We start from the raw sequence: 25,345 nt of genomic DNA, 5'->3' as shown, positions 1-25,345 counted from the left end.
ATCATCTTCATAGCTACCTTCACTTCCTCCTCACTAATCCTCTGAAATGGATAAGCAGTTAAGACAAAGAATTAGGATGCATCTAATTTCCACCCTGGCATTATTACATATAATCGTGTTTAGTATAGTGCTTTGTTTGTTCTCTTGTTTGCTTTTTCTTCTCCTTGTTTGTCTCTTTTTCTTTCATCTGTGGACTTTTTTGCAGTTCTGTTTATGATGTTGATGAAAATAAAGTTGGGGGAGGGGAACCTGTGCGTTCTTGAAGTCTTTAGTGGCAGCTAAAATAACACGGAGTGCTCCTTCCTAGTAACTTTCCCGTCCCAGGGTAAGTTAGTAGTCCAGCCCCGCGGTCTGCCCGGCCTGTTTTCGCCTCTCTCTGCTCGGTTGTTTGCAGATGGTCATTAGCATTTGGAGCTCCGCCCCCCTGCGCTCTGATTGGACGCACTGTTACTGGAGCTGTCAGCTCAGCTGCAGGAAGGTTTTCGTCTCAGTCCGGTCTGCAGCTACAGACTGACAGAAGCCAGCAGAGGCTCTCTGCCTTTGTTAGCTAGCTGGTAAAGCACCAAGAAAGGACGTAGCCGCATCCATGAAATAGCACACTTTTTTGGAAAATGATCTTCTGTACGAATAAAATGGAGTACCCCCTGAGAACCCAGTGCCAGCGAGTCCAGAAACAGGTAGGTTATAAGGTTAGCTGAATTTCGACAGAGAAGGGGGAGGGGGGTAAGTTAGTTTTAGGACAATTGAAGCTAATAGCGGCTAACTCAGTAGCGTTCATTCATTTGCCTAAGGGATCATTTATATCAAAGAAAACATCTCCTTTTTTTGGCAGCTCTTGAATTCACTCTCAATGCCTTTTAAAGCTTAAAACGAGGTGATAGACGACGGCTAGCTTGCATTTAACTGTTTTTCAAAGTTTTTAACGAACGGTTGGCTAACATTAGCGACCAAAAAAAAAGGAAAGGGAAAAAAACAGTCGCAGCAAACTTACGTTGTAGCTCGCTAACGCTTAACAGTTCACAAAGAAAACTAGTTTGACTTAGATGACATTTTGACGGCGGAGAAGTGGGGTTTTAGTGGTTGAATATGGGGGTTAGGACCGCACTGAGCTCGGTTTCCATCTCCAGCCGTTAAAGCGTCACGTAAAGCTTGCAGCGCTTTCTCGCTGTTTTAACGCTTAATTTTGACCGATTAAAGCTACAAATTTACCTGTTTCTCTTTTTGGGTTTTTTTCTGTAAATAAAACCAGGCCCGAACACATTACCCTAACCGCACAAACTGCGAGATGACGGCTCTGCCTTTGTTCTGCCACAGGAGGGAGAAGATTTAAACGCTTCCTTTTAATATTTGTGTTAAATTTGGCGTCGCTTTTGCGGATTATTAATGTGTCCGTGCACTAAGAGCCCGATAAGACGGTGCAGTGTGAGGAGAAAGCTGCAGGTGACGATGACATCATCTGAAGGTTTGGGGGAGAGAAGTGGCTGTGAAGTAATGCAGCACCATATATTTACTCCTAAATAACACACAAGCACGGGTTTTGCAGGACACATTCAGCGTGTAGACATACCTAATCCTCAAGGATTGACGGGCATTGTGCGGGTTTTGTCGCTTGCGGTGCCTCTAAATGTTGGCAACTTTTTTTTTTTTTATTGTGCTGTTTTTTGCTGGCTTCAACTGGACTGCCAATCAAAGTTGTTTTTCTCCTCTGCCGGTGTTTTTCCACTTCACAACAAAAGGGGGGCGCTGTCCCAAGTTGTAGCCAGAAAGAGACGTATTTGCTGCAGATTAGAGGTCCAGAAATGGAACAAAACAAGCAGGAATGTGAGCAGCTACTTTGTGTTTAAAGACTAATATGCGTTGCTTTTTTTTGTTTGTTTTTTTTTGCTTTTTTTTTTTTTACTGCTGCTATACTTTTACATAAATTTGCTGCAACTGGAGACAAACGATAAGCAATATATACTGGCCGTGCATTTGCCTTTTGATTTGATAACCTTAAACCTTTTGCTTGTTTGTGAGACCTAATTATCAGGGAAAGTCTTTTCTACCCCTACAGTGTCCTTGCTCTACCTGCATGCCATGTTTTCTGACAGGTCCCATCATTCATGTGCAGTATGTATGCTCGCCTTTGTTCCCCCCCCCAAATCATCCTGCAGCAGTGTTTTGTTTATCTTGGTTGTGTTGTATGTGAAGCTCCAGCTTCTTTCCCTTCCTTCTCCTTTTCCAATCTTGGCTGCAGCTGGTTTGTTTTGCACTACTCCCCAAGTTCAGGTTGCAAGAGCAACACCTCCCCACCCCCCCAAGCTGCTTCTTCTGGTGATAAAGGTGGGCGCATGATGAGGTTGAACCCCTCCCAGACTCAGTAAGGAATGCAGATTGAATGTCCTTCTCCTATATCTGCAGCAGCCCCCTCCTGCAGCCCACCATGCACCAACACACTGAAGCGGCTGCTGGTGTAATTTTCCTCTCTTTGTGTGTCATCTTAGTCCAGCGCTCTCCTTCCTAGCCTTGCTTGTTTGTCAGCCAGCTATCAAAGCCTGTCTTTGTCTCCCTTTACCTTTCCTCCTCTCGGTGACGTCATCCCTGTTTTTCATTTCATCCGTAGTCCTCTCTGATCAATACACAAATTATCTGTCCTCTCCCGTGTTGAGGAAAAAGGAGATTTCTTTTGAATGTCAAATGATCTGCACCTGTGAATCTTTTTCTTTCACAACAGGCCCTACTGTGGGTTGTTTATGTTAATATTTTGCAGGCAAGCCACAAGTTTGACTGCATCTTGTGATTTGAATACAGCAACGCTCTAATGTCACCCCCTCAGGCCTGTTTTTGACTACAAAAAATTGCTTTGTTTCTGCGTGTACTGTAAGCTGAATTGATAGGCTTCCGAGTGTACATGTGAAACCACAATATGCTTTGTAATAGCATACACAGTTGCAGACATGATGCTGCTTTATATGACCACCCACCCTTACTTACCCTTTTTTCTCTCTTCTTTCAGTGCAATTTTTTTTTTTTTTTTTTTTTTGTGTTCATGTGGGTGGCCAGTAAGGAGTATATCGCCTTGTCAAAGCTATGTGCAGCTTCTCTGGGTTGTTATCAGGCAATAACAATAAAGCTGGGTATTGGGACAATAATACATCTGCCTAAAGCTTTTCCCACAGCGCATATAAATCAGAAAATGTTGATTAGTTTGGATAAAGATAGATCACTTTCAAGACAGAGCTAGGACATGAAAAAATAGCAAAATTTAGGATTTTTTGAAATGAAATGTATTGATGAGCATACTGTAAACTCTTTGTTTTCTATTTGATTTCTGCTTCTGTGTCCTCAACAGACACCATAAACCTGTAGGATGTGTCATTTCCTGCTTTCTGAATGCCTTCACATCCACTGTAGTTCCTGTTTCAGTTTGACTTATTACCTTGTATTTGTCCAGACATGTTTGAAAATTTGCAAAATACCAATTTCCTCTTTGATTATGTGATGGCAAATCCCATCTCCTCAGTCTCTAAAAGAGTAGGTTTGTTGCTTATTTTACTTCAGATTTGAAAATTAACAGAATATGACAATTAGAGGGTTGCTTTTTCTGATTTCTGTGTGTTTCTATGAGTGTTGTCAGTATTTATCTGTGTGATGACGAATGCAGGGTGTTTGCTAAAATTTGACAATACTGCTTAGCACTGTGGGTTTTTAGTTCTTTGCACAAGTCCTTAATTTTGGCTTTGACTTCTCTAACGGTAACCTTTTTAGCTGAAGTAATCACACCGAGAAAAGATGCATCAGCAGGGTGAGTGTCAGTGCCATTTTCAGGGTTAGTTTCCTATTTTGCCGAGGGTTTGTCATAATGTTGATGGGATTGTAGACTGGTGTTTAACTGTTAACCATACCCATCTCTGATTTGAAATACTTTCCCTTTTATATATGTTTACAGTTGCTTATTCTTCTCATGGGAGTATTTAAAATATAAAATCACACCCTAGCATAGACAGGTGGAGATACACAAACATGGAGATGGCTTCAGGCTCTAAAACGAGAAGCCAGTGCATTCTTTCTCACAGCTGACAGTGTTGTAAAAAGATTAACGGTCCTATAGAAATGGATTGGAAAACAGCCCTTGGACCCTCTAAATCATTAGAGCTGTTTTATAAATTTTGGTCATTTTAAGTGTTAAAAGGATAATCCAGGATATGTTCATTGGTTGACAAGTTGTGATTGAGAAATTGTGAGGTTTGCTGCCACAGTCAGTCTCCTGCTCATATAACCTGGTTTTAAAACACCAAACAATCGGCTGCCTTACATTCCTATTTTATACTGTCTGTGGTGTGGCTGAGCTTGCTGAGCCTCGTGCACAGTCTGAGGGGTCAGAACAAGATTTTGTTTTTGGGGTTTTTTGTAATATACTGAAAAACTTCCAAATGGCAGCAGCCACAGCTCCTTTCTTGGTGGCAAGTTATTTTGTAGCCTCTGTGCTCTCCTCCATCATAATCCTAACCCATCCTGAGCCCTTTCCAGCTTGTTCCTGATGAAATGGTGTCTCACTTTCTTATATCTGATTTATGTAATATGAACTGTGAGGGAGAAGGGTATACACTTGAGGCAGGATTCCTCTTTCATCGCAGGTACTAGTGCATAATAATATAAAACAGTAATTTTAGCAACTTGAGTGTCCCCAGTGGGTACTTTATCTGTTCACTGAGTTGGCAATATTTCAAAAAGTCACAACAGTACATCTTTTATATTGTCCAGCAAAATTACTTGGAAAATAATTAGTCCTATAAAGAAGTTTTCTGTGCTTGCACAGCTTGGTCATTGTTTTTTGTATTTGCCTAAAAGTATGATCGATCTATGTTGGAGTCCATTTCATGCCGGAATGAAAAGACTAGGGAAAAAAAACAGGCGCAGATCTCCTTACATGTTAATTATTTGACTGGTGCAGGCCCCATCGAGCCAGTTAGTGCTTTGATGGAGCTGTAACCTAGATTCTGCAGCTCAGCATACTAATCAGACCTACTCTTGTGAATGTGCTCTTGTCAGGTTTTGATTGGCAGGCACCTGTGCACTCTACATTCCCATTCAAACCATTTCTCATGTATGATGACAGATAAATGAGGGTCAGGGTTTGCATCTAAGCTTGCGTTATTCACTGCCAGCTCATTTTATTCCCTTGCATTCTCCTTAGAGTTAAAATAACTCGTAGTTTATACAAATAAGTCAGTCTCAGTGTGACGTTTGTTAAATCTGTGCTGTCTTGACATGTTTTGTAAGATCTGAGCATGGAGTCTATAATAGGTCAAGAGGTGGAGCCTCCTTCAGGATCAGGAGGAAACCCTGGTCGACTGCAGGGAGAAGTGAAATACCACATGGAGCTGAATACCAAAGATCTGTACAAGGCTAAAATTAAGCAGCGAGTCCTTCTAGTCGCCATTTGCTACGACTATCTGTGACATAAGCTGAGGCGTCTGTGATTTGACAGGACAGTAGTAATCCTTGACAGACGTTCAGCTGTTAAAGGGAGAAGTCTTTGCCAAACTGGAGTGAAACATTTGGCTTTGATGAGTGCCGTCCACACTCGGGTTTCACATACAGTGGAGCTGATTCCTGCTCATGGCTGAGTTCCCAAACACCTTTTCCTAGAACCGATTGTAAGATGGTGACAGAGGCTGTGCCCATGAGGGCGATCCAGCTCCCCTCTCCGCATGGGTCTGTTTCTCTTGGCCTCTGGCTCCTGAGCCCAGTCGCTCCCTTGTTTGTCTGTTAGGGCTTATGAATTTCTTTGCTGCTGCTGCTGCTCATGAGCTTCCCTCTTCAAGGCCTCTTAAGCTCAACTTTCACATTGGTTGCTTCGTCTGTGCTTCCTCCCAGCATGTAAATCCCCTTTTCTAAGGAAAACATGGGTGTTTTTTTTCCCCCTGTAGTTTTAGCAGGCTGCTGTCCATTTTCATTTCACAGAAGTAGAAGTACCTTTGGAAGAAAAGAAAAAATCCACAGTGCTGCTTCTGTGTTTGATAATAATGAAGTGGTGTTGAACTAGGAAGCATCTGGCCCTGCTGCAGCCAACCTGCCATGGTGTCTGTTTGTCTGACGAGCTCTCAGCTGAGCTACTGTTGTTTGCTTGTTTTATTTGGAGAAGGAATAATGCAAGGAATGCGCTCACTTGCCAGTGGCGCCTGTATCACTGCTGTTTTCCCAAGGCTGTTTTTCTTTCAGCTGATTTATGGGGGGGTAAAACAAGTTCGGTCCATGTCACGGACACAGAAGTCTAGCCTGTTTTTTCCTACAGATCTAACGATTACTCCAAAAGAAAGTCATCCTCGGGTTACTGAATTATTTTTATTTTTTGTCCCATATATTTATTTATTGCCAGTTTTAAATAATAAAATGTGTTCCCATTGTGGATTAACTGATTGCTTTGTCTGTAAAATGTCAAAGTCGCTCTTTAGTGACGTCCAAACTCCACCAAAGAGCCAAAGATTTTGGATTTACAGTGGTGTAGTTCAGAGCAGCTTCATCCAGCATAATTTTAAGATTTTTCACAGCCATTAATGTTCTCATTTTTTTTTTTCTTCTGTCAGCACTTTGTTTCAGCCATTATAGCTATTTCCCACAAAATGGGAGAACTATATCTTATGGTACAATATGGTTTTAAGGTCCCTCTTCCAGAAACCAACAGTCTTTCTCGTCCTTGTCACTGTTTCTGCAGATGATGGTGAATGGTGAGAAGGAGCGAGTGTCACTGCTGGTCAGCAGGGGGAGTGTAGATGCCGTGTCCCAGCAGATGGCGTCTCACCCTCAGTACCTGGAGAGCTTCCTGCGCACACAGCATTACATCCTGCACATGGATGGCCCCCTGCCGCTGCCATACCGCCATTACATCGCCATCATGGTTAGTGACCTGGCTTTTCTCTCTAGGATACATCCAAACCCCTCACCAGCTGTCATCATGCAGCCAAACATACACAAAGCTTTTTTTTTTTTTTTGAGTTTTCATCTTTGTTCCTGTGACTAACAGGCTGCAGCACGTCATCACTGCAACTACCTGGTGTACCTGCACTCAGCGCATTTTCTGAGGGTGGGCGGGGATCCCAAGTGGTTGCAGGGTTTGGAGGTGGCACCCCTTCGCCTTCGGCTCCTTGACAACATTAACAAAGTGCTGGCCCACCAACCCTGGCTCACCGCCTGCTCGCATATCCAGGTACAGCAAAGACAGACCACGGATAAAATGTAACATTTACATAAGTATTTAAAAAAAAAAAATACTTTGATGCTTTGCTTTATTTCATTTCCTCGTTCTAAATGTGTGTTTGTTTTTGCCTCTGCTCTCCAGACGCTGCTGAAGGCGGGCGAGCAGTGCTGGTCACTGGCTGAGCTGGTGCAGGCCGTGGTGATCCTGGCCCACTGCCACTCCCTCTGCAGCTTTGTGTTTGGATGCGACACAGACGCAGACTTTGTCCCTCTCTCCTCCAAATCTCCCAACGGTACTCCGCCGACCTTCTGCCCCTGTGACGCTGCCAACGGCAACACCAATGTGCCTCAGTCCCTCGCCACTCCCTCCGAACACATAACACGACGACGGGTAAAAATATACTTATATACATATCTGAAGCTATAAACTGAAATTAGTTCATAAATAGTTAGAATAGCTTTAAAAAAGGGACCAATATGTGCAATACTGGTATCACTCAACCCACTGGTGCTTGTGGAAAGGAATAAGAAGAAAAAGGCCAAGATAGCCAAAGTAAATATCACCAGTTTTACCAGATGAAAATGTATTTTAGGAGTGTATTTTTTTATTTCACTGGCCTTACATCATATAATAAGGATTGGAAAAAATGTTTAATAGTGTAAAATGACCGATTAATTTGTTCAGTATTTTTCCTTTGATAAATATCATCAAATTCAGTTGGATATTTTCTGATGTTGCATACACAATTAGATTATTTCTGTACCCTTAGCAGTTGCTTTAATATATCAAACTTGATGAGATACTTTTTTTTTTTTTTTATCGACAGTCTCTGGACTCAAGTGGTGATGTGACGTGTCTGAAGGAGAGGATCCAGAAGTCCCAGGAAGAGCGTGAAAAGCAAACACTCCAGCAGACAGGTAACACCACCGAGACATTCCCACTCACTCTTCGAGCATTAGTGAAGTCGCACAGTGTGAAACCTGAGCGTTTACCACTCCTTACTTAGCCTCATCATCTCCTTTGCTTTCATCATTTCTTTTAAAGACACGGAGGAGGAGGAGGAGATGATATGCCTCGCAGATCCTTCGCGTTTTATCACAGACCCTGACTTTTGCTATCAGGAGTTTGCGCGCAAGGAGGAGGACCACTTCCAAGTGTTCAGAGTTCAGGTGAGTGTCTTTATAGCAGTGAACGTGTCAGTGTGATTATGTGTAGGGTTTTGTTTTTTGTTCTGAGTTTCCGATTGTCTGGCTGGTGTCTATTAAAGACATTAGCACAGTTTTATTACTCTCCACTGCTGAAGTGCATCTGTGCCACAGTCTGAAGCACTTTGAGATGCTGGTAGCCAAATTAACATGTAAATTTGGTATCAGGCAGCCCGAGGCAGAGTGAGTTAATCAGTACTTTCTTTGACATTTTAACACACTGCTTTGGCTCACAGACCAACAGGAGAGGAATAACTAACAAGATGTGAGCTGAAGTTTTTTCCCCTTCATATTTTAATTAGATGCGTTTTCTTAATCATGGTCCAGTTCATAAGGCACAATATAAAATGAAAATAGATATAAGAGCTTTTAGAAATGTAAGTTTTGTGTAAATTACCAGAAAATCTGTATTTGTTAACAGGAGAAGAAACAGTACAACAGAGAGCTAGGAGTCTCTTTTCTCCAAGTCCTCTACTTTTTTTCCTACTTTCACTATAAAAGCTAAATCCCACAGCTCAAGCTGCCCCCAAATGGCATCATTTAACTTGTCCTCCATTTGTGCTTGTTAGTGGCATCATGTCCTCTCTGTAGGGGCGGCTGAAAGATGTTGAGGACCACCACAATAGAGACCTGGCTTGTGAGGCAGCTGCTCAGGAAGCATATGGCAGGAAGAGCCCGAAGCTTGTAGTTTAGCAGTTACTAAACACTGAAAACAAAGCGAAGGTGATGTCCGCTAATAAATGTATCGCAGAAGGCATAATTCTCTGATGGGAAGCAGCACGGTGACACAGTTGACTGTTGCCTCAGAGCAAGAAGGGCCTGGGTTTCTATCATCTGGCCAGGATCTTTCTGTGTGGAGATAGGACTTAGTACATATCTGGGAGAAATCTTGAAGAATCATAACAAAATCATATTCTGCAACGCTTTTGGATCATTTTACAAATGAATGCCTCTAAAAACCACAAAATGAAGAACAGCATGGTACATAGATTGGTGGGGCTAGCCTTAGGGGATCATCATAAAACAAAAGTAGAGCAAATAAAAGCATTACTAATGCTGAAAAGTAGTTTCAAATATTTACTACTTAAGCTCTATAGATTAAAGGTTTGGCATCAATCACGAGGAAAAAAATGTTATGTTCTTCTATTTGACTGCAATTTTCAGAACTGCTCACAATGAGGAAAACTAATGTGACCACTTTTTTTTCCCCTCTAGGACTATTCCTGGGAAGATCACGGCTTCTCCTTAGTCAACAGATTGTATTCTGACATTGGGCACCTCCTGGATGACCGGTTCAGGAGCGTAGCCACCCTCTCCTCATTGCACAGTGACGACCTGAAGAGGGCGATCTGGAATTACATCCACTGTGTGTTAGGAATACGGTGAGGCTGCCACTTCGTGCCGAAACAATAAAAATAAAAAATACAAGAGACTTACAGAAACCTGCTTTTTTGTGTGTGTGTTCAATAGTTAAAGTTGTGTTTGCTTTTGGTCGCAGCTACGATGATTACGATTACGGTGAAGTGAACCAGTTGCTGGAGCGAGATTTGAAGCTGTACGTCAAGGCTGTGGCCTGTTTTCCGGACTCCACCAAAACTCCAGTGTGTCCGCTGAGATGGACTCCACTTAAGACTTCAGAACGGGTAAGACTATTTTTCGTGTTACGAAGAAAGTTGTCATGTCTGCAAACAACGTATGACGCTAGAAGTGAGAGCCGCAATATTTAATTTGGCACAAATGCAGCAAAACAAGGATCTGGCAGGATCAGCAGAGCTTTCGCTTTTGAACTGAGGTCATTATCAACTAAAACTAAACCAAGAAACGCTAAAATCAGGTGGGAAAAGAACTGCATTGACTCGAGCCACATTGATAAAGGTTTATACTTGGTCTAAGGAGCTTAAAAAGAAAGCGACTTAAGTTTCTTGAAGATGTTTCACCTCTCATCCGAGAAGCTTCCAGTTCAGGTATTTTATGCTCGTACTGGTGTGCCTGCATTGCTCTGGGATTTCTCTCTCCAAGCTGGTCAGTTCAGCACTTTTTCTGCCAGCTTTTTTCTGAACCAACTGAAGAGCTGGAAACAAGAGTACTGAACAGGCCATTAAAGTTGCAGGATGTTGCAGGTGGATGTCAGGGTGTAGGGTTATGGTGTATCTGCAGTGTAGATTTTTAAATATATTTTGTGATTTTTAGCTTTTAGATGGGAAAGCAGGGACAAAGTGCAGAAGGATGAAATGCATTGTGGCTCATGGTTTACATGTTCAAACCAGGGAGTAATACTGGCGCCCCCTACAGCACAGATTTGAACTAGAAGCATAACTCCAACAAATGTGCGCATTCCCCGTCACATCAACCTGTCCACTCAACACATTCCCAGAAACTGTTAGTTATCACTAGCATCAGCCCTCGGTGTTAATGTTTAGTTTTTTCTCTCCTCAGATACACATAAACTTACTAATCATGGAGGCCCGGCTGCAGGCGGAGCTGCTGTACGCGCTGAGAGCCATCACTCAGTACATGATTGCCTAAGAGGATGTAGAGGCACGTCATTAAAACTCTTCGCCGGTACAGAGAGACCCGGAAACAAGAGGATGAAGACATCTGAAGAGCAGCCAGTGACGTGGGGTGAGAGCGGCACTTTTAAGGACACAGAGCTGCACTGTTTGCAGCTGTGCCTCTTTGAATGTGCTTTTTCTCCTCAGATCCAGTATATTTAAACCATAGCGTGCCACACCCCTCCTGCAACTCATCTTATTGTGAAGTCCTCTTATCAGACATCTTGGCTCTCGAAGGTTATGTGCAATTATTGCTAGTTATTTTAATTTTTACCTGTCGTCTTGTGTTCCAGTCGGTCGCAGCAGCAGTGTGTTACCAGTGGCCAATACTCTCCTCTTTAGTTTGAGAAGGCTCCTTTTGTATTAACTATGCTTTTCCAAAAACGTATATCTTTGTGTACACGTTGAATGAATGTTAATGGGAGACCAGTTCTTTGGGGGGTTTTTTTTTTTTTTTTTGTGGACAATCCTTGTCAGTGTTGGAGGAGGACTGTGAAGGACGACCGTTTTGCTCTCCCTGACATTTCGTATTAATGCTGGTCAAGAACAAAAATGAGAATGACACTGCTGGAAGTTATCACATCACTATAGTTTCTTTTAATAAGCACTTTTTTAAACTTTATATATTTATAATGCAAGGTAGCTAATGAGTATACATACTGAGTTTGTGGGTCTCGTCTTTATGACGTGTTTTAAAAAAAAAAAAAAAAAAAAAAAGAGAAAAAGATTTGACTGTTTGTCCTCAAACTTTCAGACTCTGCTTTTGTTTCCCAGCCCCGATTTCTGAGTGAAGGTACGCGTTTCAGGATATTTTAGTGAAATATTGCTCTAATATTTTCAGTTTAGCTCTGGCACAGGGACTCTGAAACTAATCTGAAGAAGTCAGTAAGCTGTTTCTTACAGCGACGAGTAAGCTGAGCCACGTTTTTTCTTTTTTTTTCTCCCCACTGACACGCTTCAGAGACGATCAAATCAGAGACTAAATGTTAGACCACGGGTCCTTTAAGACCTCAACCTTTCACAAAAGTACAAAAAATCAATTGGAGCAATTTTAAAAATAAATAACACTTAAGGTTGATCTGTGAGTTCAGATTTTTGTTCGGGGATTTGTGTTAAAGCTTTTCTTTCTTTGTGTGAACTGTATCGAAGTAGATCATCACAGCAGAGAACCCGTGGTACACTTAGCAGAGCGATGTGCAGAGTAGCTGTTAATAACACCTGTATCTCCTTTCTGTCTTTTCTTTTTACAGTTTTTTTTTTTTTTTTTTTTTTGTAGTAAACTTTTGGAGTACTTTTTGTTTTGTTTGTTTCTGGGTGACAGTAGGACCTACTTGTCATGCTGCGGCCTGGGTAGTTGTAGAAGTGTGACAGACTGTAGATTTAGAATTGGTAACTGCAGGATATAGAACAGAAACTGAAGTCCATATCGACTAAAGCAAAAAGCGCTGTTAACACAGGTGCCTTCAGGCTAAAACTGGAGTGCTGCTGAAGTGGAAGGATGTGACGACTGGAGGCTGAACGTGGGCCGGAAACGAGCCCGGCTGACAGGCGGGAAAGCTTTTCCTGCCCGAGTGGGAACAGTTCTTGTTTTTCTTTCTTGGTGTAGGTCGGAGCCGGTTCTGATGAACGTTGCAGCTGTGAACGCCCATGTTTTCTAACAGACACCTTCTACAAGCCCCAGCAACTCAGCAAGAGCCTTTGACACAGATGGATGTTAAAAATGTTCAACTTTAGTAGACTTACAAAAAAAAAAAAAAAAAAAGGACCTTACCTTAAAATAAATAACCTAAAAAAGAACAAGTGCAAAGACAAAAAAATGTTTTTTTTTTTGGTTTTTTTTGGAAAATGTGAAGAAATGTTTTTCTATAAAGATGCTCTATGAAAAATAAATCTGCCTACTGTTGTCTGTTCCTCCAAAGAGAAAAGCCTGAGGCTACTTAGTTTAAAAGCTCTGTGGTCCACCCAGACATTTAATTTCTTATAAATCCTTTTGCCAGCTGATACCTTTGGCTCAGTTTTAACTCTCTGATTCACAAGTCGTATTTCAAAAGGTGTGATTTAAATCTTATTGGTTTCTTTTATTTGATTTTTTTTCCTGTTTATACTTACAGTAATTGAAAACATAATTGTATAAAAACATCTCTTATTTTACATAGGCCACTTGCAGCTTCTTGAATGCCCACTGGGGGGCAGTGCTATATCAGTGCTGCTGCTATCAGTTCAGAAACAAGCGCTCATAGCCTGTTTTTCTGTTTTCAGCTGTTTGATTTGATGTCTTATCACTTCCCACGACATCAAATATGTTTGAATTACCTATTTTTAGGTAAATGGGGCATCACATATCATGGGCACAATCTGAGGTCACTGCAAAGAGACTGCTTGCTTCTAGTGATAGATTTCATCAGTGATAGTGCTGAGTGCCAGAGAACTGGCCAGTGTACTCGTGATAATATATGATATTTCGATCTCTCATTTCTTTATATTTTCTATTTGGGAAATAGGCAACGGAATGTATTGAAAAGTACAAACATGCATGGAAATACAATATGCAAGGCAAAAACAGTGTTTGTACGAGTCAATATTTAGTATGACCTTTATTCTTCAACACAGCCTGAACTGGTCATTTCTTTAAGTCGTCTTCAGGAATAGTTCTCCGGACTTCTTCGGATGTTTGTCGTGTTTTTTTCTGTTCTCTGTCAAGATTTTTCAATAATTCTGAGGTTCTGGGAATGCCAGTCCAGGACTGAGTTCAATTGTGAGTTTTTCTATCCAGGTATCCTTTTATTGTATTGGCATTGTTTGGGATCACTGTCACGCTGAAGAATTAGGCTGTTGCCTATCAGATGCTTTCCAAATGGTATTACATGGTGGATCCCAAGACCAATTTACAAAGTCCTTGGAGGCTCAAGATATTTGCATAGCATATCCTCCTAGGAAAAAATATTACTAGGTCCTGGAAAGAGTTATAATTGTAGGCTTACAATAAGTCTTTGAGGTTGTTTTTTGTTTTTTTGAATGACGGTGTTTAAGTTTTAATTTGTGCATACTCAGGAAGGCTGTGACGTGGTTTTAAGATGAATAACTACCAGCACAAAGTGCATACCTGTACGTAAGTGACGGGATCCTCGGATCACAGCGGCCTCTAGTGGAAGACATGCACAAGTGCACCATGTCTGAAGCGTCACAAGTCATCAATGAGCAGGAAAAGTGGGTTAAACAGTTTATTGAATCGATTTTTGCTGTTCAGAACTGTTTGTCATCTCTGGCTGACTTTAACAATGTGTAAAGAAAGAAAACTAATAAAGAGGGGCGCAGGGGATGAAAAAAAACTATCAACATGATTTAAAAAAAAATCATTAACATAATTGGCTTATGCACAACTTCCCACCCTCCCCAATGGAAAAAACAATTTCACCCTTGCCAAATGCTACAATACTGTATCAAATAGGGGCGATTTAAAATGTAAAAACATGAAGGGACTAACTGCTACTTAAAAAAGCTGAAGGATGAAGAATATTCACAAAGTTACATAAGGGGAGACACAAGAGAAGTAATAACATCACACCTGACTGCTTCAAGGAGGCAACAGTAAACTAGAGACATCAAAGTAGATTCTCACCAACCAGCCGCCGCTCCTTTAGTCAGATGTTACTAAAATTTCCCCAACTGTGGAACTCGGTTAAGGAAAAAAAAAACAGAAAAAAGGGTGCAAAACATAATAACAAAAGTAATCGTGTTATGATTCAAAATAAGTGCAGTTACCCTGCTTTTAGATTTAAAAGACCAGGTTGGGTCGGGTTTATAAAAATAAAAATAACAAGGACGAGGAAAGTATGGAGTCTTTTTTTTTTTTCAAATCTTGTCTGCAAAATATAAATTACTAGTGCACACAAGGTAAATAACTCCTGCAGGAGATAAATAACTCTTGCACGAATTAAAATAACTCCTGCGGACATAATTAACTTGTGTGCACATGATAATATCCTCACACGGCACAGTAGGGGTTCTGTATTAATTCCTACTGATTGCGTGTGAACTTCTACCATAACACCAAGTCGTTATCCTTGTGCCGTATACAAAAAAATTCCCCCGATATGCACCCCTTGCATTGTGGCATATTCCAGGATAACATCACAACTGATGACATCTAGCACCATTACAAAACCAAACAAATGAGAATTTTAAAAAAAGGAAATATTTGTGGGTGACAAAAACAAAACAGAAAGAAGAAGAGTGCTTTAAACATATCAGAGGCTAACATATTCACACAGCTACAGCGAAATGATGAATAATAAACTCCAGGGATTTTTTAAATTAAATTAAAAAAACGAAACAAAAACACAAAAAGTTAGTTAAGAAAGGGGAGAGATGACAAAATAAAGCGTCGCTACAGAGTAAAGTCGTGCTATAGTGTTTTCAATATTGGCAGAAAAACAAAACAAAACAACCGAGGGGACAAGCTAGCTGTGATTTACATGGCTGAGAAGCTAAAATTAAAGGTGAAGTCAAATTTGGGATGCGAGGGGGGGAGCTGTGAGTTGGTTTCCAGTCTGCATACAAGACAAATTGTGCAAAATAAAGTTCATTTATTCATTTTTGTTTATTTTTTTGCCGGCATCTGATTAGGTCTGTGCACAAGTGTTGTTTTTCCTGAGAGATAACGGTTGCATGAGCCTCGTTTTGAGATGAAAGTTTTTTTCCTATTTGATGCATTTTTTAAAAATCGTTTTTTTTACTTGGACTCAAAGAAAGAAAAAAGAAAACAGGAAGCACGAGGCAGGCGGCTGGAAATCTGCTTTAAAACTGTCAAGTATTTGCCTCTTTCAACTTTTAAAGTCACCTTACAGGTATCTCTCGCTTATATATATATGTATGTATGTATGTATGTATGTATGTATGTATATTTGCTGTTTTGCAAAGCTTATGTACACTGAGTATACTCAGGCCCAAGCGCTCCCTACATGCCATGCCAATGCAAATATTAGTGTTCCTTTGGTTATGTAAAAAAAAAAGAAAGAAATCTACATGCATCTTATTCTTTACAAAAATAAAAGTATAGAAAATTACAGTTAAAAATGATCTGAGAATGCTTCTTCCAATGTGTAAAAAAACATCACTTGTCATTAGTAATATATTCATACGTATTAATATCTGATTTCCATCTAAACTGTATATTAAAACTATCATCAAATATATTCTTTTTTTGTACTTCTCACACAGTGAATTAATTTTTCTTTTCCAACGTTAGTACTGAATAATAAAAGAAAACGTCCAACAATATATCGGGAAAATGTTAAATAGCAAAAACAAACCCTTGAGGGAGGGACTTTTTTTTTCTTTCTCAAATTTCCTTCAAAAGATAGGTCTGCATAGCATCGTGTACCTGCGCAATTTGTACATTTACAGGATCATAAACTCTCTTCTTTTGAGATGGTACAACCTAATATGGATGCATCTTTTAGTGTGGGGTCCCTGTGTTGCAGGAAACCTAAGTGCTTTGGAAATGCACAGGCTCGAGGGAAATAAAGGAAGAAGAAGAAGAAGAAGGAGTCAGGTTGGACAGTGGAGGCATGTCAGCTGTCTAGGACAATGTAATACTTGGCCAACCAATCACTCGTTAGCGTATGGATTTACCCTTGAATGCCCCGTGTGTAAATTCACAAATCCCATTTCTTCATTTTGTTAGTTCAACTGCACATCAGAGATTAAAAAAACAAAACAAAACACCCTCTATCTGACATCTACCTTAACACAATGGATTGAAGTAAAAAAAAAAAAAGCCAAACTGCAAGTACATACCCTCTCAACTATTTTCTCTAAAATCATGAATTTAAAATCGTACATTTAATCAGGGCAAGATGTGCAACCACATGTTTCATGCCTCCGGCCGTCCCATCTTTATCTTCCACCTGTTCACAACAGTCCTCTCGCTCGCTTTATCTGTATCGAGGTCGGTGCAGCAGGGCAAGTGTACCTCATTCAGACGAGCATTTGGTCTGGCAAGTCACGCCGAGCGGGAAAACTGGCCATTTCTCCAAAAATCAAAACAAAACAAACAACAACAACAAAAAAACAGTCCATCAAGTCTCTCAAACCAGCGCCTTTGAGATCCGGAGTACCATATCCGCCCTAAAGCTTTTGTCGTGTAACATAACTAAAGTGGAAACTCATTCCAGCCAGAGGGAGGGAGGGAGGAGGGGTGGGGACGGGGAAATAGGTGATTTGTCTTGTCAATCTAAAAAAACAAAACAAAACCAAACCAAAAACCATCAAGTCACACATTTAAAAAAAAAATCAGTTTGCAGTGAAAAAACAAACAAACAAAAAAACAAACAACAACAACAAAAATGGCTAGCAGCCCAATCGTCCGAGTGTTATTTAAAAACCCCCAAAACAAAACAAAATAAAAATAAACAGAAAGTTGTGCATAGTAGCCTGAATCTCCTCCGCTTCCTCTGCATGTCTTGGCACGTGATATGAGTGAGGTCTTCGTTTGTAAAAGTCCAAGAGAAACGGCGCGCTTTGAAGACAAGCATCTTCGGCCAGCAGGGAGGAGGGATCAACCGGTGGTTGCGTGACGTTATCTTGATGGGAGATTAGTTTCCTGCAAAGACGATAGAGAGGATCATTCACCTCGCTGTCGCTTAAAAAGGCCGTTTGAGAAGATCTGTTAGCCATATCTGCATGCAATGCTGTGAGTAATGAGCAGATCTTTGTGAAAAAAACTAAAAGGGGTGGAAATATTCAATCTACAGTGACAGAAAAAAACAGAATAAAGATAAAAACGCTTTAGATTAGAAAGTCGGAAAATACTGAAAATATTACGTTTTTTTCATTTAATATAATATAGATTTTTTTTAAGGAACAGTTGATCACCGAAGGTCATTTTCACTAAATCCTGAATTAAAATGCTAAATATTCTCTAGATTTGCTGCTTTTCTTTACTTCGCACCACCGTGAATTGAATATATTTAAGTTTTCAACACCTAAAGACAATTTTTTTTTAATTCTTTAGACTAGTAAATAGTTCGTGTCTCTGACAGTGGTTGGTGTACCTGGCTAACACCGTGTGGTCAGGTGAGTGATTAGCTGGGCACCCAGTTGTGAGCGGAGCCCTGCGTGGTGGTCGGTCCCGGGTAGCCTTGGCCTCCAGGCAGCATGGGGTCGAAGTTGAAATCGAGGCCGTCTCCGTCCATGAGGTCACTGTTGATTATGTAGTCCACATCGCAATCCAGGTTTTCGGTGAACATGTCAATGTCCAAGTCCGTAGGGAGCCGACCCGGACCGGTGGAGAAGCAGGACGGCACTCCAAACTGACTGATTCCCGGCAGGGTGGTGATGGGCCCCCCGTGTTGCGAGCCAACGGCTGGTAGCGCGGCGTGTTGGGCTTTGAGGGCAGAGAGCTGTGACGGGTCCTGAGACAGACCTGAGAGGATCATCCCCAACTCCATCTGAGAGTGATGCTGGTGTTGTTGCTGCTGCTGCTGCGCCGGTGGTGGTGGCTGCTGCTGCTGCTGGTGGTGAAGGTGATGCTGCTGAGGCTGCATCTGTGCCTGCAGCCCGATGGGGGACACGGTGTTCGGCTCTAACCCCTTACCCAACCTCACTCCTGCAACAGACGTGCCCAAACCTATCATTCCCACCCCTCCAGAATTCGGCATGATGGAATCCACTTGGGCCATCAGGACATCGCTGGGAGGAGGGGAGTCGGAGGTGAGCAGCGCTTCCAAGCTGGAGGGTACGTGGGCGCTGTAATGGCCGCTCCCACGGGAGCTGGGGGTGGGCATTGGGTTGAAGAGGGAGTTGCTGAACGTCGTCTGCTCTTTGCTGCCGGGCCCGCAGGGAGACACGGAGGTTGTGGCCCTGGTGTGGGTAGGGGCCTGTGGGAGGCTGGATGAAAGCTGATGGAAGGAGGGGAAGCTGGAGCCTCGAGGCAGCAGGGTGGAGGCGGAGGGCAGCGGAGTGGGAGGTGCTGGTGGGGCTGTGCTGGGACTGGCCCCTCCCTGCTGTCCAGTCATCAGAGTGAGGCCATCGATCAGGTCCAGCTCCTCCATGAGCGTCTCGGTGAGGGTGGGAGTCAAGTTGCTGGCAGAGAACCGCCCCAGCAGGCCGTCATCAGGCAGGTTGTCGTCATCCTCCTGGCCCGGAGCAATGGGGGACAGACGTCCGCTCAGGGTGCTGGCGTTAGAGCTCGTGCGCGGGCGGAAGGTGGTCCACATATCCGTGTCGTCCAGGCTGCCGCGGGACGAGGGGCTGCTGCTGTTCACCCCCCATTTGGAGAACTGCTGGGATGAGTTAGGGCTGTCCGCGCCCGCCGAGCCCGTGGCACCATCGCCCTGCAACACACCTGCGGTGCCTCCCAGGCCGGCCGCTCCCGCCTGCTTCTTGGTCTGCTTGGCCCTCATGCGGCTCTTCAGCAGCTTACTGCTGTTGTCCATAGATGCAGCCCGGCGACGCGGCGCCTTGCCGGTCTTGCCTCCTTCGGGGTTGAGCATCCACCAAGAGCTCTTTCCGGTCGATTCATTGTGTACCCTCAGGAACTTGTTGTGGAGTGACAAATTGTGGCGAATTGAATTCTGAAAATCAAAAGGTAAAAAAACAAACAAAAAAAAAAACACAAAACACAACAATGAAGAGAGAGTCATGAATTGAAACTCACAGGAGAATCCAGCAATAGAAAAGATGCTGACTGAATGAAAACTTTCAGGATTAAAAAGCATTTTAAACCTTATTTTGGAGCAAACTTTTCTACTTTTTTTGTGTTTTTTAACAGATTTGACTTTTTATTCCGTGAATGCATTTTTACATCCAAGTAGCCACTGAAATTAAAGTTTATTTATTAAATAATGCTTTACAGTAACTCCCCAAAGGTGTTTCAAGTTGGTTGCAGAGTGGTGAAACTTGCTTTTATTACACTGGTGATTTGCAGATTAATCACTTATCTTTAAATGAGAATAATAAAATTAAAGTATGGCTACTGTGGATATAATCTTTAGTAAAGGATTTTCAAAATAGTTTTTGTCTCATCTTGGATGACACAAAATGTATTTATTATCTTTGAAAAGGGTTTATACCAAAACAGACGATCTTAGACGGTAATAAGCCCGAGCAATTACAACTTTGTTTCGAAGGGTTTCACACCAACGCTTGCTGGGAACCACCCGTCTGCTAACAGTAGTACAAATGAGTGTGGCCTCAGCTTTAGTTTTATTGAGGAGGTATCTGTCTCCTCCTAGCATAACAATATCAGAAGAGGTATTAAAATACAAACTCAACATGCTGTTTAGGCAGCCGGCGTGACGCAGACACCACAAGTATGAATAAACATCTGCACCAAAGCCTCCTGGTGCTTCTTGTAGCTTGACAAAATTGTCAAAAGTGTAAAAATGAAGATGTTTCCAGTGCTTTTTATTTAACTTGGACTGCTTCTTATTGATCGCTTCTTTACTCGAGCACTCAAAGCATGTACACAACATGCCTCATTCACACCAGCACTTCTTTTTCTACCTGGGTGCCTCCTATCTAACATTCAGGCTGTTCAGGCCCAAGGATAATCAGAAGGTTGGTGGATCGATCCCTGGCTGCTCCAGTCTCCATCCCAAACATCCTTGAGCATCCCTGATGCAACCATCAGAGTGTGACTGTTAGATAGAAAGCACTTAAGCGTTTGGGGGGTGTTTGTGTAAATGAGGCATGTTGTATGAAGCGCTCCCAGTCCTCAGGTAGAGTAGAAAAGCATCTTTTTTCACCCAGTGACAGTCAACAACCAATGCCAACCACCTAGCAACTAGTAGCTGTATCACCTCCAAAATGTTTACAACTTTTAACAATGTGCACGAGGTCACGTGATTAACCTCAGTACTGCCTGTAAATGCCATCCAGGGGTTTTCCTGCCCACTAAAAGGAAAATAAGCAGAACTGTGATTAATAATATGTTTAACCACTTTTCCCAAAGCTTATTTACTTAAAGTTAAGTATTTTAGTTTATTTTTAAAACTAGGACAACCAGAATGGCTGGCCTATGCACAAACTTGGGTTAAATAAGGAAACACACACACTCTCTGCCGTAACTCTTAATGCAGCTCTGTGGTGTGCCAGGAAAAACTCTTACTGACACATTTACCTGGTGGACCTAAGTGTTTATTTTATTACAGTTCAGCTTAACTCTTAAAACTAAAAGGCCCATAAACATAAAGATAACCTTGGCTGTGTACTGACTCAGATGATTCCCTGCAGATGAAGCCCTCACCTTCCAGCCGGCGGAGCTGTTGCTGTCTCCTTTGTCTCTGAAGTAAGGCACAGTTTTCACCATCCACTCATATATCTGCGCTAGCGTCAGCCTCTTCTCGGGTGAGTTCTCGATGGCCTGGCTGATCAGGTCCGCGTAGCTCTGGTTCCCCCACGCGTTGCGCCGGGAGGATCCTTTGCGCGGCGTCGCTCCGGGTCCGCCCACGCCGGCCACGACCCCGCCCTCCACGGACGCCGCAGCCGCTTTCTCGGGCTCGGACGCGATTTGCTGGGGCTCGGGCTTGTCCTCGTCAGCGGGCGGGGTCCCGGCGGCGGACTCGGCGCCGTCCGCCCCCTCCGACTTGACAGCCGTGATGTCGGGCCTCGGCAGCGGCCACGTGCAAGAGCGAGGTCTGCTCTGCGGCTCAAAATCTGGGTCAATCGGGGGCACTGGCGACTCCTCCATGGCGGTCCTCTGAACTTCCACTCAGAGAGGTGTTCAACTTAAAACATTTAAAGTTTGACAGGTAAGTTTGAGCCGATGACACCTTAAGAGAAAACAAACACACCACCTTTAAAATAAACAAACAAACAAACAAAAATAAACAAACATTATACTTCACCCTCCGCGGGGGTGTCAACCGAAGGGCCTAGAAAAGAGACGTAATAATCTGAACACGCCAATAGCCTCGGTTAATCCTCAGATTGGAGATTAGGGAACCCAAATAATCTCCTTAATAGTAACTATCATAAACCTTCAGATTTATATAGAAATAAGGAGGGCTGGGGCGGGACTCTCTTTGTTTGAATGAAATCTAAAAAGATAGTCGCACAATGACAATAAGCACCAAAACATCTGGACCTAGACGGGGTTTGGGGCCGCATCTGGAAATTATTATTATTATTAATAATAATAATAATAATAATAATAATAATAATAATAATAATAAGAAGAAGAAGAAGAAGAAGAAGAAGAAAATATATATATGTGAACATGTGTGGCTAAAAATAGAAATTGAAGCCATTTAAAATCGCTTACATTGCTATATTTTACTTTCAAGGAGAGAGTGGTTTATATGCGGGTGGAGATTTTGTAATTATTGCGGATTAAATTTGTGAACTCACACGTGAAGTTTTCTTGTGAAACTATGCAGTATGCATGCGAGGATTAGCTGGCTGCGGTTACAAAGGAGCTTCTGGCTGTTCTTGTAAACAACCGGGCAGTCTGAGGTCTCCACAAGACCAGAAAAAGGGAGAGAAAACGACCAAAGTTCATTTATTTATTTATTTTAAGTTCCGCAGACATCCACTAACCGGTGCGGCTTAGTCAGTCAAAGTGAAGATGTGCGGCGGCTGACTGTCCGAGCTGGCGGTCTGTTCAACACTGCCCCGGTACGCTGGCACACGTCTCTGTCTGTCTTCTGGTGGGAAAAACGAGCCTCCAGCGAGGATAAGATGTCAGTAAGGACGCTTCGGGATTTGTTTATAACACTAGAGAGATGACAGAAATGTGCAAAGAGAAGTCCGCGCCTCAGGTCTGCACGGTCCGCCACATTGCGGTCGGGCGCATGTCACCATCTGCCATGTTTCCCCACAGTCCTGCCGCGGTACACGATACTCGAAGAAGCGGGTTTTAAAAAGCCCACTCGACCGCAGCCCGGAACTCAGCCGACCCTCGTCTCGTTGTGTCGCTAACCAAGCCTCGCAGTTTCTCCGCAGGCGCTTGGGTGAAACTGGGGTCGCCCGCAGGTCTGTCGGCTCCCACTCGCCGCACTTTGAAAACAGCACCGATAGCCTCCGTAACGTTAGCCGCTTAAGCTCCTGCTACTCCAGAGTTTACAATCCGTGGAAAAGTCCGTGAAAAGCCTCCGATAACTTCATCCAAGTTGCCGTTTCTAGTCCGCGCTGACTTTTGTAAAACTTCCTGTTGTTGTGTCGGTACAAATATTCACTCCTTCGGGATCTTTTCGACTTATTTTGTTTTGTTTTGACTCGAGGCGAAGACTCCCTTCTGACGTCTGTTTACCACTGTCAGGCAACGCACTCTGCGCCTGCGCACAATGGAATTCTGGGAAGGCGAGTCCTGTGTGTGGCAGACGGTTCCGACGTAAACAGCCGCGCTCGATGGCAACATGTACCTGTAGTGGAACATTATGTAACAGTTTATGAAAGTGTCCTAAGTACTCTTAGGCCATTTAAGGTATTACCGGTAATTAGAAACACGAGACAAGAAAAGACTGCAAAATTACATTATTTCCAGAAACAAACAAACAATAATTATAACCTTAAATTTTAATGTTTACTCATACATAGAGGTCCCTCTGAATACCTCCTCAAATTTCCAGTTTTTAATAATACATTTAGTAAACTTGTATGGATTCTGTTTTATTTAGCTTTGTTGAATTTGACTGTGCTTTATTACTTTATTACATGTGATATTGCTTAATAATTTGTTTTAACTTTAATGTAGTTATTTGTGATTTATTGTAATTTTCAGATTAGTTACATTTTACTGAGCTATATCCTAATTTAAGCTATTTGTTAATGCTATTTAAAAACATCTTGTCTTATTACCTGGGAAACGAATAAATAAGATTTTATGGCATTTTATAAATAATCATATTAATTAGCAATATGTACACTCAGGAGGAGTAGAGACACCAATCTATTAGGTACTGCATCAGTTATGTGTAAAACTGTGCCAAATCAAATATGCAGTTCTACCCACTGTGGCTACTACAACTAAAAAACAATTTTGCATCCATAGGTAATTCAGAACCCACCTTAAGTGTGTTAAAAATCTAAATCTATCCATTTTCTTCCACTTATTCAATTCAGGTTGGGTTGGAGCCTATACCAGTTGCCACAGGGTGAGAGGTGGGGTACACCCTGGACAGATTGCCAGTATAGCACAGGACTAACACATAGAGACAGAGAACCATTTACATTTACATTAACACAGACACGTGAAGAACGTGCAGACTCCACACAGACAAGGCCCCAGACTGGATTTGAACTTTAAATATGAAATCGAAATGGATGAAGAGCGACATAGTCTTCATTATAGGCCTCAGGCCAGAGTTAAATGCAAGGATTTGGGTTGGAATATCCAGTTTGGCACAGGCCATGCCACCACTGAAGGTCTGTGGTTCAATAACTTGTTCTTTCAGTTCACATGTTGGAGTGTCCTTGGGCAAGATGTCGCACCTGATGCAAGCACCGAAGAGTGAGATAAAAACATTATAACGTGTACCGAGTAAAGCTTTGTATGAATGTGAATGGCTGGATGTGGATACTAAATACCAGTCAATTAAAATTAAAACCTTGATATTCCTATTACCAAAAACATAGGTATATTCATTTATTTATTGGTTTATTTATATATCATGACAGAGTAATATATGTGGAACAATAGAGTAGTCTGTGTTATAAATGGAATGAAACAAGAGATATGAGAAGGGCACTTACATTAAACCTCATGAAAAACCTGCTCTATTTTCAACTTAAACTTTAAGACTTTTTGTGAATTGAAAATGTGATTATTGCTTTTAAGTTTCCACTCAGGCACAGTGTATCTCTGTATGTATTCTGTAAGTTATGTGTTCAGTTATTTAAAACATTACAAAAAAATGCTTGGGCCAACCTAGTTTTTAGGTCTTGGATGATCCAGGTATGCTACAGGTGTGTGTCTTAACCACCGGATACCCGATGCTCCGTGTGAAGCTAATGCATACTCAGTAACCTAGGCTCATGGCTGTTAATCCAGCTTTCTTTTACTAGATTTATGCTAGACTTTAGTCACAGAAGTCTCCTCTCTCACAAGCCAGAGTACTCCCTGTGCTGCCCGGATAAATGGCAGGGTTGTGTTAGGAGGGGTATGCAGTCTAAAATCTGTGGCACATCAAACACGTGAAGACCCCTGGGGAAATAATGGAGCTCCACAGAACTGTACAGAGGACATGTGGCATCTTTATAGAGGGAAGGGACAGAGTTGTTCTTCATGCTTTGCTATGGCTTTCACTGGGACAAGACCTCAACCCCAATAAACACAAAGAGGAGATTTTTGGATCCAAATCAAAAAATCAGGAAATATCTTTTAAAGAATGGTGTTGCATCTCTTCAGGAGACCTCCAGAGACACTTTATAGGGTTTTTTCCTTTAGTCTGTCACCCGTCTGACTC

General features: G+C 42.2%; 2 protein-coding genes across 7 annotated transcripts; one reads left to right on the top strand and one right to left on the bottom strand.

Annotated features, from left to right (window-relative positions):
• The first annotated feature begins 448 nt into the window (after positions 1 to 448).
• Positions 449 to 15,168, top strand: sesn4 (sestrin 4). 4 transcript variants are annotated; one of them, XM_086303127.1, is made up of 10 exons: positions 449 to 677; positions 6,698 to 6,880; positions 7,007 to 7,189; positions 7,322 to 7,570; positions 8,007 to 8,097; positions 8,225 to 8,349; positions 9,601 to 9,767; positions 9,884 to 10,028; positions 10,822 to 10,889; positions 11,126 to 15,168. In XM_086303127.1, the coding sequence occupies exons 1-10, from the start codon at positions 612 to 614 to the stop codon at positions 11,193 to 11,195; spliced, it is 1,347 nt and encodes a 448-aa protein (XP_086159253.1). In that variant the 5' UTR covers positions 449 to 611; the 3' UTR covers positions 11,196 to 15,168. The 4 variants fall into 4 exon arrangements, 2 of the variants coding, with proteins under 2 accessions (XP_086159253.1, XP_086159236.1); XR_015130698.1 differs by having other exon boundaries at positions 453 to 677; positions 10,822 to 11,007; positions 12,544 to 15,168; XR_015130697.1 differs by having other exon boundaries at positions 453 to 677; positions 10,822 to 11,007; positions 12,395 to 15,168.
• foxo4 (forkhead box O4) lies at positions 14,146 to 23,235 on the bottom strand. 3 transcript variants are annotated; one of them, XM_086303079.1, is made up of 4 exons: positions 22,290 to 23,235; positions 21,187 to 21,712; positions 17,993 to 19,513; positions 14,146 to 17,541 (listed from the first exon to the last, which is right to left on the bottom strand). In XM_086303079.1, exons 2-3 carry the CDS (start codon positions 21,628 to 21,630, stop codon positions 18,023 to 18,025), a joined length of 1,935 nt encoding a protein of 644 aa, XP_086159205.1. In that variant the 5' UTR covers positions 21,631 to 21,712; positions 22,290 to 23,235; the 3' UTR covers positions 14,146 to 17,541; positions 17,993 to 18,022. The 3 variants fall into 3 exon arrangements, with proteins under 3 accessions (XP_086159205.1, XP_086159214.1, XP_086159223.1); XM_086303088.1 differs by having other exon boundaries at positions 22,479 to 23,235; XM_086303097.1 differs by having other exon boundaries at positions 21,187 to 21,667; positions 22,479 to 23,235.
• Between the last annotated feature and the right edge of the window lie 2,110 nt (positions 23,236 to 25,345).

The sequence above is a fragment of the Aulonocara sp. 'chitande type north' Nkhata Bay genome, linkage group LG2 (genome assembly GCF_057382095.1).
Source record: "Aulonocara sp. 'chitande type north' Nkhata Bay isolate Kocher_YH1m ecotype deep benthic linkage group LG2, A_spYH_male_GT1.1, whole genome shotgun sequence".
Lineage (NCBI taxonomy): Eukaryota > Metazoa > Chordata > Actinopteri > Cichliformes > Cichlidae > Aulonocara > Aulonocara sp. 'chitande type north' Nkhata Bay.
Note: the sequence above shows the minus strand (reverse complement) of the source record. Positions and strands in the feature narration are given on the sequence as shown.

Bases quoted from the DNA above. Each gene is read 5' to 3' on its own strand.
- sesn4 (XM_086303127.1), top strand. From the start codon at position 612: ATGATCTTCTGTACGAATAAAATGGAGTACCCCCTGAGAACCCAGTGC. The intron at 6,881-7,006 runs GTTAGTGACCTG...TGTGACTAACAG, and splicing joins GCCATTACATCGCCATCATG to GCTGCAGCACGTCATCACTG. The intron at 8,098-8,224 runs GTAACACCACCG...TTTCTTTTAAAG, and splicing joins GCAAACACTCCAGCAGACAG to ACACGGAGGAGGAGGAGGAG.
- foxo4 (XM_086303079.1), bottom strand. From the start codon at position 21,630: ATGGAGGAGTCGCCAGTGCCCCCGATTGACCCAGATTTTGAGCCGCAG. The intron at 19,514-21,186 runs GTGAGGGCTTCA...TTTGATTTTCAG, and splicing joins ACAGCTCCGCCGGCTGGAAG to AATTCAATTCGCCACAATTT.